The sequence below is a fragment of the Cimex lectularius genome, unplaced genomic scaffold, assembly GCF_000648675.2.
Source record: "Cimex lectularius strain Harlan isolate CLEC.00 unplaced genomic scaffold, Clec_2.1 scaffold5, whole genome shotgun sequence".
In the NCBI taxonomy this organism is placed as follows: Eukaryota; Metazoa; Arthropoda; class Insecta; order Hemiptera; family Cimicidae; genus Cimex; species Cimex lectularius.
In genome coordinates, this window is record NW_019392993.1 from 61,192 (window position 1) to 75,556 (window position 14,365).

At 35.2% G+C, this 14,365-nt stretch overlaps 1 protein-coding gene across 1 annotated transcript; it reads right to left on the reverse strand.

Annotated features, from left to right (window-relative positions):
* Nucleotides 1-6,826: 6,826 nt before the first annotated feature.
* LOC106664949 (serpin B3) lies at nt 6,827-13,860 on the reverse strand. Its single transcript, XM_014391057.2, has 6 exons — nt 13,786-13,860; nt 9,245-9,544; nt 7,882-8,292; nt 7,664-7,799; nt 7,371-7,591; nt 6,827-7,248 (listed from the first exon to the last, which is right to left on the reverse strand). Exons 2-6 carry the CDS (start codon nt 9,542-9,544, stop codon nt 6,922-6,924), a joined length of 1,395 nt encoding a protein of 464 aa, XP_014246543.1. The 5' UTR covers nt 13,786-13,860; the 3' UTR covers nt 6,827-6,921.
* Nucleotides 13,861-14,365: the final 505 nt, after the last annotated feature.

Here is a 14,365-nt window from a genome sequence, read left to right on the forward strand (position 1 = left end):
TTTACCATGCTGTAAAATGTTACGTAAATTATTTTATATGTTATTTTGTAAACTAAATAAACATTATTATTATCAATTACCCATAAATGAAAATGATTTTCTTTTCCAACAAACCAAAGGTTCCAAATTCTACTGAACACTACTGAACATGATACAACTTCTTTTCTTTTGGTTTTGGCCCTCGGGAATAACGATATTTACCATGTCAAAATATTTATGTCATTTTTTTATATTATATTATTATTATTACTAGTACTACTACTACTACCATATGTCTTTAATATTTCATGTATTTATAGAAAGTTTACAATTTGGAAATAGGTACTATAAAACAAGAAAGACGTTCCTCGTGGTCTGAAACCGTGTGATGTCATAATAAGCTTACAGCGGTAAATTTAAAAAATTTGGAGGTTTTGGACAGAGGAGGACAGTATTTCTTCTAGGAGCGTAGAACATTTGTTAGAAAAAAAATAAAGTTTACAAAACCTTACTAAGCATTATATAAAGATTTTTCAATTTAAAACTGAATTTTCTGTTGAGAAGGAATTATTCAATTACAATTTTAATTATTCTAATAGAAAATAATAAAAAGACACTAGATGTTTGCAAGTAAAAGTACACCAATTGTTGTGCCTCGAGTTAGAGTCCGTAAACACGGTGAACTAGTGAATGCCCATGCTGGTATTTATTTATTTTAGCTGTTGATCACTTGTCACAGTCTAACCATCCTAAGTGGTTAGAATTTCCGAACGTTGAAATACATCAGGCCATGAAATTGAGTTCCGTGCAGTCTTAAATCTTCAACTGGCTGTAGCCCATGGCACACAATTCCTCTTATTTTCCATATAAAAATTGTAAAATACGCCCAGCCTTTTTACTTTGATGCAAAAAGCGAAAATTGATCATCTGACATTTTAAATTGTGGTTTCTAATCATTGAGGAATTATGTTCACTTCTGTGTACGATGTACTATCAAAAACCGAATGCCTTGTATCCTTTTACTTATAGAAATGTCTCCAAACAAATTTTTTTTAAAAACAAAGTGTTCAGAAAAACTATCTTTTTACATTGTATAGTATATTTAGAATGGCTGTTTTGGATAAAGCATTATTTATACATTAATACAATATAAAATTTATGTAATAGAGCAAATTGGAAGAGGTTCAATAATTTAAAGTAGTTTCGAACACTTTTAAAAACAAACAAATATCTCAAAAAATTGTGCAATATTTTTATCAATCCCAGTTATTGTTGCGAGAAAAAAAAGCTTCATTTCACATCATTTATACATTATTATTAAATAATTACATTGTTAAGGTTGCAGAAATTATAAAGCCCAGTGTCTTTCGCACTTCTAACATAAATGAAAAAAAGAGACAGGTTGCAGTCTGTATATATGTAAATATTCAGTCAAATATACTAGTTTTCCAGTTCCAGTGTCCAAGACCTTATACGTTATTATTATTTACAATTATAATTTACATGCCACTTGACACTTGATAGAATTTTGTATAATAATTATAAGTTATGACAATTTTATTCCTGCCAAAGCAGTTTTTCGTTGTAATTTGGAATGTCTAAGATATTTTGAGGGTATTATTTTTCTATTCGCTTTGACTTCCTTTGTTTTCCTTGGACAACAAAAGGAGGATGACTGGCGCCCAACATTTATTCCTTTCGTTTACATTTTACCACTGCCACCTAGGCACCCACAGCCAGGTGAGGTTTCGACCTAACATTTCCTAGGTTAACTGAACTCTTTGATAATATAACATCTTTTCCTTTGTTTTTGAAAAAATGTTTCTATTCAATTCGAAATGGAGAGGTAAAACCAGAATCTGGTATGTCCGCATTATAATATGAAGTTATCATTTGTATGACACGTCTACTTACGCCTTCGTACGGTAAATACCAAATTGTAGTGTCATATGTTAATTAATTATACTTTTTATCTAAGGTCTTGGTTGAGATGAAAAAGCTAGTGTCACGAGCGGGATTCGAACCCACGACCTTCGATCGCTGCTATAACCACTTGAGCTATCGTGACTTAGATCGGACACCATCTCCTTATCTCAATCTAAAACCTTTCGAATTTTCCCTCTTTTTGCAATATTTTCAAATATGTCAAACGCTTTATTATCCAGCTAGCTACAACCCAATCTGATATGCTCGTTCGTGCATTTATAATGTAAATGATACCCTCCACTTCCTCCAACGCAAGACCAATACTACAATGATTTTATGTCTTTTAGTGTCTTTTAATGATTAATGTAGCTTTGATACCAACAACGCAAAAATGAAAATTCACCATGACTATACGCGTTTCTTAAAATGAAATTTGCGTGGCTAGACGGATAACGACCACATCTCAAGCTGACTAATGACTTAATCTGGCAATGGCTTAAAATATAGCTAGGCTTTATATCCAAGGCGCATACTGTAATTATAGAGCTATGGTAAATTCTGAGGACAGATAACTCAAAAAATATAATACTGGCTAAGCATCAAATGAGGAATACCTTCTGATCATATAATGGCCAGTGATATTTCACATCCCATCAGAAATTAAATTTACGCCGAACCCAGGTTAGATTTAGGTAACTTGTCGGTCTTTTTACAATCATTCTGTCCGCAGTTTAACTTTGTCGGTTGCCGTAAAACTTAAAACCCTGAAAAATCAATGAACCAAAACCATTGACATACGCTCAACCCCATCCTTTTTTCTTCGGGCAAACAACAAAGCCAATACATCCAGCTATGTACACAAACCATAGCACCTAGACATTGAAACGCGACTATGTGGATGGTTCCAAAAATCAGGAAAGGGTTGGAGCTGCTGTCATCTGTGAAAATAAAAGTACCTATACCGCGACCAATATTGCCATCTCTCATCTTTTCGATAAGCCAGATTTTTTCAGGTTCCAAAGCTCAGTTAAGGGCCCTCGTTGATCCTTGAGGCCTTTGGCTTTTCCTCTTCCAAGAATTGGAATCTCAAGGCAAACCCTTTCGCAACGAAAGAAGACATGTCGCACTGTTTGTTCTTCCTGGCAATATCAAGCTTGTTTCTGATGCCTAAGTCTGCAGTCTCCAATCAGTAATCCTATAATTCTGGTCCTAAAAAGTCCTAGGCTTGCGATACTCCTTTGATGAAATTTTTCGCAAGCTCCTGTTCTGAAATATTTTTCCATTGGATCGAGGGCTTATCTTAATGATCGGGTATCGAGGGTAGATAGGTGTCTTGACTGAACTTACCTTACTCAATTTATCGGCTTCTTCGTAGCCCCTCTGCCTTGTTATCGAACGACTTGGGCCAAATTTATGGTTACAGTTTAGCCACTTTAACACTTTAGTCAAGCAGACTATCTCACCCTTACTCAAAGCACTCCCACTCAAGGGTCTCGTAATACTAAGACAAATTTATAATGCAACACTAGAACTATCAGCTCTCACAAAATCCTTACTCTGCGTTAAAAGTACAAGTCATAAGACCACCTCAGATATTCTTCTACAAACGTGCAGATGTAAAAAACGCGATTTTCTCCTATCAAGAAAGCTCCGCGCCTGTCATATAATCTATAAGAATATTGCTCAAGCACTTCTAAAATAGATAAAAACATGATAAACTAAGCCCGGATCCGACAAGGTAATGGCCAATCTGCTTGCGTACCTTGTTCTCCTAGAAATTGAAAAGACGTTAGCTATCTAAAACACTTCATTTTTTAGCATTTAACCTACCTGACACGGAATTAGATTTAGCGCATCCCTTCTGTCCTCGGTAATTGAACAAGTTTGCATATACCATCCTAGATTCCTGTATACTTTTGCCTGGGAGTGTTCCTCGATAGTGGAAAAGTATTTGACCAAGTGTTACTTTCAGAAATTAAAGAACAGCTTTCCTGGTGCAGCAAATGGAGATCCTCTGTTATGACCAGGGTCGACTTTAGGGCCTATAGGCGTCACCCAAATTCCTACCTTCCTTCTAAGACTAGATCGACCACTGACCATATCAAATATCTTGAATCAAAAATAAACCAGCGAAAAACCTCTTGCTATGCTACGCCGCTGCTCTACCACTTGAGCTATCGTGACCTCGATCCACTCGACACCAACCTCCCATCTCAACCACACCTTTTGAATTTTCCCTCCTTTTTACCATTTTTCGTTTTTGCCGTGGATCGAGGTCACGATAGCTCAAGTGGTAGAGCAGCGGCGTATCAAGCCGAAGATCGTGTGTTCGAATCCCGCTCGGGCCATTGACTTTTTTATCTCAACTGAAAACCTTAATTAATTGTAAGATATTAATTGGTCAAGCGGACCACAAAACTAGTGAATTTAATAATTTTAAAATGAAGTATACTTCACTAAAGCTCTCCGTGGCCGTTTCATTTGTCGCCGAGAATCAAATTGATTTATGACATTTGAAAAATGGCAAAAAGGAGGGAAGGATGGTTTCAATCCAAATAACAAAAATTCAGGCAAAATAGGCTTTTTAGATTAATTAGAAGTGCAGCAAGGTACTCCACGATTCAGTATGACCTAAAAGTCCCAACAGAACTCTTCGGTCTAAGTAATTGAATCCTCTTGCTAAAGACTCCACAACATTATTTGACATGCAACCTTAATCCACTAATAATCCAAGATTTAAATAGTGCGCCGCAGCATGACCTCGTAGCAGGTAAAAACGAAAGGCTTTTTATGCTGTTATTGCTGCAATCTTATTTGTAAAGTACAATTATTTTCATATTTATTACAATCTAGTAAAACTTATTGAACTGTAATGCATATCTGTTTTAATAGCAAGTGCGAATCTATTAATTTTGTTTCAAATTTTGTGACGCTACTGGCCAGAAAAATTAAGCAAAAGGTCCAAAAGTGACATAAAGCTGGCCATTTAAAATCATCCAAATGTGTAATCAATATCTACCTGACAATAAGGTTATTGAGGTTATGTGCATCTATTCAACTAACTGCTCAAGGAGTATCAAATTGGACTGTTGCCCAACCCTACATGGCAAACTATACGAACTTTTAATAATCAGTAACATCATGAAGTTGAATACTATAAATAGCAGTATTAACCAAGGTCTTAAGAAACCATTTGTCGATAAATTTTCTTTTTTGTTCAATTTCAATTTTTTTTGTAATTATACAATTCGTATTGTAGCGTTATCCGCAGATAATCTATAAAACGATTAAGACCCCGGAATACTGTTAAGTATGTACTAATGTCAAACCTTGAAGTGGGTTTCCGGATATGAAGGCATAAAAGGAAATGAACAGGCTGACCACCTAGCAAAAAAAAGGGTCACCCATGAGACCATAACTAAGTACTCAAGAGTGTGTGCTTAAGTTGGAGCTGGAAAAATGGGTTGAAAAAGAAAAATTCAAACACTTGACAAATACTCGAGGTGTAAGGGAAGCTAAGAGATTTACAAACATCTCAAAACGGAAGGTGAAAGAACTCCTCCCTCTCAGCAGGTAGAATTTGAGAAAAATTATCAGCCTCTACACCGGCCACTGCCCTCTTAATTATCTCTTAAGAAGATGGGCAAGGCTGAGACAGAAAAAGGCCGGCTCTGCCAGAAGGAACCAGAGACATCGGCACATATCCTTTACGAATGTAAAGTCCGTTTACTTTACGTTTACGGCCACTTCGGAAGGACATTTCTCATATCCAAGGAGATCTACGAAGAAGCACCAAGGAATATTATAAAGAACTTTCCAAGGTATGGCTATAAGTTATAGGGGTTCCATAACAGACCTGTTTGCTGTCAGAGGAAAGAATTGTATTCTGCATCAACCTCCAAAATTAAAAAAAATGTACTAGTTTGGTGCAAACTAGTGTGGTAATTTGGGTTAGATAACTATAAAGGTTATAAATGATTTTACTTTAAAAACTAAAAAAATAATTTTGGATTGACGCAAATCTAATTTGTGATAGTTCAGATGGCGCAAAGAAAGTTATATGAGACATTGAATAAACATATAACATGAAAAATAACACCCAAACACAATGGAATAATTAATTTAAAAAAATAAAAAATATTTTTGCCTTGCCCATTACTATGTTTGGGGCAAAAGGGTATAGAATCCATCCAACCATTTGAGCTGTGATTTTGTCTTTCCCAAGGCATAGTTCCTTAAGTCCTTAAGTTGCATTATATTCGACAGTAGGAAGATTTCCCCGTCTTATAATTCCTTGAGACTGCTGGTATGGCGTGTTTTGGATGAGGGCCTAGATTGCTGGGTCCAGCCAACTTACCTCGTCTTATATGTAGGGGCCATAGGCCGCTTCACAACAGCGCGTAGGTGTGGACACCATGGCACCTATACAACTTCTAACCTCTCTGCAATATAAATTATATTATTGTAACCAAACAATTATTTTAAAAATATATGTTTGATAGCCTTACACGTAATATACTCAAGCCATAATAGTTAAGTTCTCATGTACTTTAATTTTCCAATCTTCCATCAGGCAACCCGTCTCAATGCTGCTGATCTCTTGTCAATGTTTCAATACTATTTTCCTCTGTCATCATCCAACGGAATGATGTTATAATTGTGTGAAGGGTCACTGGTGTAAGGTAGAACAGGATGGGTTCTAGGTCGTTTCCCTGGGGAACGCCAGTCTTTATTTCTAAATTTCGAAGTATTCGTCTACTTGTTTTACTCGAAATGATCCCTCTGATATATAGATATATTAATTAGAAAAAGGGATACTAGAAAAATACAAGGAAAGAAAGATACGGATTATTTTCAAAAATAATTTCGTGTAAATATGGTTTTCCCTCGTTCACCAATCTAAATTAATTCTACTTTGATAAGTGGTAAGTGTTTTTTTTAAATTTTATTTTTGATAATAGTTAAATTATGTATATTTACAACTTTTATAACATTTTGTTTGTAGTTTTTTTTGTATTACTCATTTGTTGTTTCGCTTGACAATGGTTTCGAGTCCTGTTCCTGTTCGGTGGGTTTGTTGAAGACACCGAGGAAAAGTATGCTCTTGGAGGAGTGTTGGTAAATAAAGTAGATGAACGGGCGGTTGCAGTAGAATCGCTTAAATAGAGGAGCTGATCTGGGGGAGGCAAAAGCAGTTGCCGCGGCGGCTGTTGTACCTTCTTCGTCCACTGATATCTTCGATTTATGAATTGCCGAGGTGAAATGTATGTCTGATTTGCCTGTCAGAATTGAAAGATCGCTTGAGGTTTGAAAAAGATCTCCTACATTCATATTTTGTAAAACCTAAAAAAAATATCAAAATATAGTATTAAAAACAGAAGAAATACTGGAAAATGTCACTTTAAAAAAATTATTACGCTTAAGGTAAATTTAGAAAATTTATTAGATTTTAGTCCGATACTAACTTGATCCAGCGGAAGCTGCTTTTCAATGGTGAATTTTGGGATTTGGACGGCGACCGTCTGGGTTGCATTATTTTCGACGACATTTTTCAAAGTCTCGTAGGAGAGTTTGTTGATAAAATTGGAGGGACTGTATTCGCCACGACGAGGGAGCAGAATATACATGGAGAAGTCAGGATCCTTGTAAGGGAGTTCTAAGGTTTTACCCACGCCTTTCAATTCCACTATTAAAATGAATACATAAAAAAATAATTACAAAGAAAGAGAAAGGAGAAAAATATGGAGAAAAATATTACAATATTTAAATTTAGATTTTTGCCTCATCATCGTAACATTGACTGTATTGGTTTTTGACAGGTAAAAACTTTGTGTGGTGGAGCGATTCTTTTGAAATTGCTTTTCCCACATCCCTTTAAAATATGCTGCATTTACCTTTAAACAAAACCAACAAAAATTTTATATTACATTTTAAATTTTAGAGAATAAGAAGGTATTGACCGATTATTAAACAAACCAAAGCTAGTTTTGTGTCCGAATCTATCGAACCTTCTTTTAGGAAATTTTTGATCTCGTTCTTAGTTACATCGGCGACAAACTTGTTAATCGTTTCAACAGATGAGTTGGAAAAGTCTATAGTCATTAACTCTGCACTGAAATGACATCTCATGCACTCCGTGACAGTCTCTGTCTCCGAGACGTAGAACCGATTCGCCAATTCAAATATAACATCTGAAGTTTTGGAGCTTTCTTTTGTCTGCTTCGTAAGAGAAGTATTGGGGTTTTTATTTGTCTGCTTCGTAGTTTTGGAGTCTTTATTTGTCTGCTCCGTAGTTTCGGAGTCTTTATCTGTCTGCTCCGTAGTTTTGGAGTTTTTATTTGTCTGCTCCCTAATAGCTTCGTACATCTGCACTGTGTCTCGTTTGCCCTTAAAAAAACAAAAACAAAATACGTTTTTAAAAGATAAAAACTATTTTTCATTTTATTATTATTATTATTTTTTTTAACGAGGGTTCGCAACAGCAGAGGTTATATCAACCCTCGGGGTGCCGGTGTTTTTCAAAAAAATCCCATTTGAAAGTATGTCGGGTTCGAATGCAGGGCCGCTGGATTCGAACCCGGGACCTTTACCTTACAGTAATGAGCGCCGTGTCATCGCCTAAATCATTGTTGCCCTCGACGCCCCACTGAATACCTTTAAAACCGCTTAAGATTAATATGTTGCGCAAGTTCTTAATTTAACGAAAATAGTCAATACATCAAGAAAGGAGACATAAAACAATATTTGTAATCGGTCATCCAAATGTAACTATTATTGTTAGAATCATAACTTTCACAGCATATTCTAACTTTACTTTCAAGAGTTCTTAAATAATCGAATTATACAATATGATTCAGTTTGTACATACATTTAAAAAAATCTATCTGCTTATTGTAAATTTATGTATAGATGAATCGTTTCAGATCCTGGTCTAGTTCTTGATTTTGCTGTTGGACTCATATCAGCAGCATAGTTTGTCGGCCTTTTCGTTTTATATTTACCACAATGAAATTGATTTTGTACTAAATTTATATTTTATTGGATTAAAAAAGATAATTGACAAAACAAGATGAACAAGACTATTATACCGAACTACTGATGAACAAGACTATTATACCAACTAGGGTGATAGGAGACAGTGAAGATGTTCGGATCTCATAGCTCACGATATTGTTGCACAATAAATTCATGTAATACTAATTATAAAATAAAATAAATTGTCTCTAAAATACAGCAACATGCTGAGTTTTAAAATGGATTTATTTGAAATAAAAAGTGCATAAAATGAAAAACTCGTCTTTTTGAAGATGGATATTTAAATATCTGGTTTGTATCTTACTTTGTCTTTAGGGAGTCCGAGCAATTTTTCAACTGCGGCTAAAGTTGTGCCATTGGCGATGAAATAAGACAGGAGAAGAGCGTTGTAAACGCTGTACGGCGAGAAAAATAAATTCTCATTCGGCTGCTCAGTGTACGCTTGCTTGGTCATTTCTACGGAGAACTTCATCTCTCCTTCCGTGAAGTATTCATAAGCGTCCTTGAGCAATACGCTTTCCTGTGATAAGAGCTTTGTTTTTGAGCAATCATTCGTCGTTACTGACGGCAGAAATATAAGCACTGCCCATATGAATTCCTTCATCTGTAACAGGAGTATGTCACATGAATTAAAATAAATACTATCGTTTTTAAACATCCTAAAACATGTTATTAATAAAATGTCTGCCTCTGGCTTGAAAAATAGAGAAATAAACACAAAAAATATACATCGTTCAAACTATCAACACAGATAAAATTTTGCTACGGACATCATTCCGCTACAAGTATAAATCCCCGCTGGGCTAGAAATTTCCTAAAACTAATAATTTCTATTCAAATATTTGATCGGTGTGGTATGTAGATTATATGTAAACAATAAAAGTAAACGTGTATATTTAAAATTAAGCAAACAGCATAATGACATCTCAAAACTATACGATTTCACATGTTTGAACTGGTTTGAATAATCTAAAGGCTATATTCATTCAATTGAATTAATTAATTTTAGCGAGAATGTTGAAAATAGAAAGAATAATAGGGAAATTAATTTTAGTGGTTTTATTATTATTTTGATTAATTCCATTATAATTAGTGGTCTATTGACCAAATTACTTCTTTCAATTAATTAATCTTTTCATGTAAGGTTTTGGTTGAAAGGAAAAAGTGAGTGTCACGATCGGGATTCGAACCCATGACCTTCGGCTCGATACGCCGCTGCTCTAACCACATGAGCTATCGTGACTTCGATCCAGTCGGACACCAACTCGCCATCTCAACCTACGACCTTTCGAATTTTCCCTCCTTTTTGCAATTTTTCTATTATTTTTATTTATTACAAATGCATTGCACATGGTGCAAGTGGGTGATGGATTGTGCCAATAGATGACCCTTGGTTGCTGTCTACCTACAGCATTTTCTTCCTGTTCGATGATGGCCATGTTAAAACACTAGTTTTTATTTCACCAAGCAAATTTTTACACTAGCCAAATTTGCAACCATTGTGATCAAACTTTTGGTTGAAAACCGCGATAATGTCTTTTATAGCTTTAGTCTGAACATCGGTTCATTGCAACTTTTTAGCAGCTAGATTTGCTACATTGCCTGCTTTAGCAGCACTCTCAGGAACCCAGAAAATTTATCTCAATTACATGTCATGATGCCTATAGCAGCACCTTAATGCTCACAATGCGGAACATTACATACAGATTATTTTTGGTCCAATCAGTATACAGATTAATTAGTACAAGCAGATCGGCGCTATAAGTAGTTAAGATGCTGACAAAGAGGAGACAAAGAGGATAAATTGGCCAAAAAATATTGGTCAGGAATACACCTGAATACGGCATACCACTTTGCCAAAAGCGTAGATTCATTGGGTTCAATGGGTTGACAATAAGTCCTCGGACCATTGCAAAAACTAACGGTAGAACTAATAAACCTAGGACTTGATAGGACTAGAATGATAGTTATTGGCAGAGTGCGGCGATAAATACACTCGAAGGAGCAGATACAAGCAGGTGCACATACTGCCAGGAAGAAAAGAAGCAGTGTGAAGAAGCAGCAGCAATATGTGTTCTGTTGCTTCAAAGGCCTATGTAGGCTAAGATTCCCACTTTTGGGATGAGAAAAGCAAAGACTTAACAAAACTTTGTTATTTAGTAAAAAGCCTTTAGCTTAAAGAAGAGCTTCAGTCAACGATGGAGAATATACCGCGGTGCGTAAGGACGTAAAACGGCTGACTCCTTTTAATACTTAAACCTTTAAGATAGGTTGAACGAAAATCGGCACTTTTGATTTTCACAGATGACAGTAGCTCAAATCCCGTCTTGGTTTTTGGAACCATCCGTCCTACCATCCAACTTGTGGTTGTTTGCTTTTCAATAATAAGGCGCTGTGGCATATGTTCATAGCTAGGTGTATCGGTTTTGTTATGTTTTCCCAAAGAAATAAGCATTGATTTGTAACTGAATGGCAAATAATAAAACAAAAATAAGTATACACAATAAAAATTAAGAAAAAGATGATATAAGATGTCTTTTATGAAAGTTGTACTAGGGTAGAAGAGTTAAAGGTGATAGTGTGGACTTATGGAATAGCTATATCTTGAAGTAGTTGATTTCAGTAGACTGATGTTTTGAAGAAGCTTTAGAGATTTTGCTTGTCACTTCAGGCGTGAAGTCAGTGTAGCAAAGTGTTGCACATACCATGGAGTTACCGTCATCAATCTGAGGACATTAAATGGCTTGCATTTTCTTGATCTGTATTAATTGCAGGTTTTTACAATATAATAAATGCGGACGTTTCATGCGTTTATGATGTGGGCATAGAAGAAGGCTCGCTATGGGACTCATACGAGATTTAACTTATGTGAAATGAGTAAGACCGTACAAAATTTCTCTTGTGTTCTGGGGTTGAGCTTACTATTATCTTTTAGTGGGAGGTTTGCGTTTTACTTACTATACTTGCCATACTTGCCGAGCAGTGAAAGCTCAGCTTAATTCGTTCTTTGCAAATAACCACTTTTAACATATCTCTGGTTCGAGGGTTTTTCTTGTTCTCCCAAAGTCTGCTCGTCTTTTTTCGTTTTATGCGGTTTCTCAACAAATGTAGAGAAGATAATAAGGTGTGTCATAAAAATTGACTGATTTCATTTCCTTGGAAATTTTAATTCTATAGGCTTTATTTTTTTTCAAATTCAATTAGATTTGATAAAACTTTAATCTGTAGACTGTAACAGAAAAAAATGATCTCGTCTTGCCTTCAGTTTTGTCTTAGAGTTTGGTTAAACAAAATGACGATAAAATTTGAAATTTTGGTAATATTACGACATTATTGAAAACTTAAAACTTAACAACCCGGTTGGTATGTGGATGCTCTCTCTGGACGGACAGTGTACAGATGGTTCCAGAAATTTGAAGCCGGTGACGTTAACCTCGAGAGGAAAGAGGATTCTGAACAAAATTCATCATTCAATGAGGAAGCTCTGCTGGAATCTGGCGAGGCAGACCCAACGAAAAGTACTCGGGAATTGGCAACAGAGCTTGGAGTTTTCCAATCCAACATAAATCGGAATGCATAACTTGGGGAATGTGAATCGTTAAGAGTGGTTCTCTACGAGTTGACCATTGAGCAGGCACGTCGCCGAGTAGGAATTAGTCAACATCTTTTGAAAAACCCAAATATCCTTCAGTTCATCAAAAGAAGTTACTTAAGTTATCGCAGTTTTTATCGCAAGTTACTTGCGATGAAAAGTGGATATTATCGGAGAAACCCCAAGATCAAGAAATAATGGCTAGACTGCAATCAGCCTGCTCTACCAATCGTTAAACAAGGGCAATTCGACAAAAAGACAATGCTTTCTGTATTTTGGAATTACAAAGGCATAATTCATTATGAGTTCATTTTAGAAGGTCGAACTATTGATTCAAAACTTTATTGTGAGCAGTTACAATGTATGATGTTTTGACCCAGAGTTACCCAGTATTATTAAATAGAAATCGGGTTTTGTTTCAACAAGATAACGCCAAACCGCATACTTCAAGTTGCACGAAATAAAAAATGACTGAATTGGTAGGAATTGAGCTCTCCTTCATCCTGTTTACAGTCCAAACTTAGCACCTTCTGATTACCTGTTCCAGTCCATGGCTTGGTTGGAGTTGCAGAATTCTTCCGTACAAAACCCAAATAGTGCTTTATGAAGGAATCCAATATCTGGCATCGAGTTGGCAACAAACCATAGAGCACGGTATATACTTTTTATATTAAAAAATATGTCAAGATAAAATTATTTTGAAATTAGCAAAAAAAGGTAATTTTTATGACTAACTAATAATGGTAGGCTTTCCTGGTTGGAGCAGGGCTTAGATTTGTGTTTTAGTGTTAAAGTCGTAAAACCTTTTTGGTTGTTTTATGATGTAGGAAGGTACACATTTGAAAGTCGATTTACATCTCCTGCTTCCAATTTTTTTGACTTTTAAGAGGATATTGGACAAGATACTCTAGATGAAATTGAGAACTGTTCCTTTATAGAAGGAATGTAAGCAAAATCAATAATCTTTGGGTATTTATTCGACATGACTAATTTTCACTTTAAATTACAATACAGTAAATGATTTTCATTAAGAATCTTTAATTAGCTTTTGTTAAACAAATGGGTTCATTACATAAGGAAAAATTTACATTATCTTAACTCTGCTTGATTTTGTTAGGTCTAAGTAAATTGGCCATTTTAGTTTATCTAAATCCCAGAAAGTGTTTGTTTGATAAGTACTTAAAATATTTTAATTTGTTAATTTTTTTGCTACGAAAATTCCCAATTTTTTTTCATAATTCCCATATACTCACCTCTGTTGTTCTTGAAACGTACCGATCAATTTGTGCTATCTGAATTACGATTTTTTTCAACCAATGTCGATTGTAAATAAGGTAGTGTGGACATATGCATATTATGTTTATGGAAGGTCGGTTGGAAGGGGACGTCGGGAGTTATCCCCACTTAAAAAATCCGACACGAGTACAGAAAATTCTTTATCTGTATCCGAAATGATCGGACGAATCGTCTCCCAAAGATCTAAAAGCTTGGTGCTCTGATCTTACAAAAAAAAAAAAAAAAAATTGTATTTAGATAAACTGCAACTTTCATAGATATTGTAAACTGATATACTTTTATAAATATTCGTATTAAAACATACCATGTTTAAAGCCAATAAAAATAAAACTCCATTCCAGCATAACTGATTCTGCATGCTTACGAATTTCAAAATTACCCTCGTAATCGCATGAGTTATTCAAGATTCATTGCAAGCCTGCTTTATTGATTTTATCACTATCATCAGGTCTCCATAAACTTTAATTACTACATTGACTCTTATAATTTATTTTTAATGAGAAAGGGATTAATGGATAAGATGGCAGAACTCTGGAA

Bases quoted from the DNA above. Each gene is read 5' to 3' on its own strand.
- LOC106664949 (XM_014391057.2), bottom strand. From the start codon at position 9,544: ATGAAGGAATTCATATGGGCAGTGCTTATATTTCTGCCGTCAGTAACG. The intron at 7,800-7,881 runs GTTTGTTTAATA...TTTTGTTTAAAG, and splicing joins CGGACACAAAACTAGCTTTG to GTAAATGCAGCATATTTTAA. The intron at 7,249-7,370 runs GTTAGTATCGGA...TATTTTTTTTAG, and splicing joins AGCAGCTTCCGCTGGATCAA to GTTTTACAAAATATGAATGT.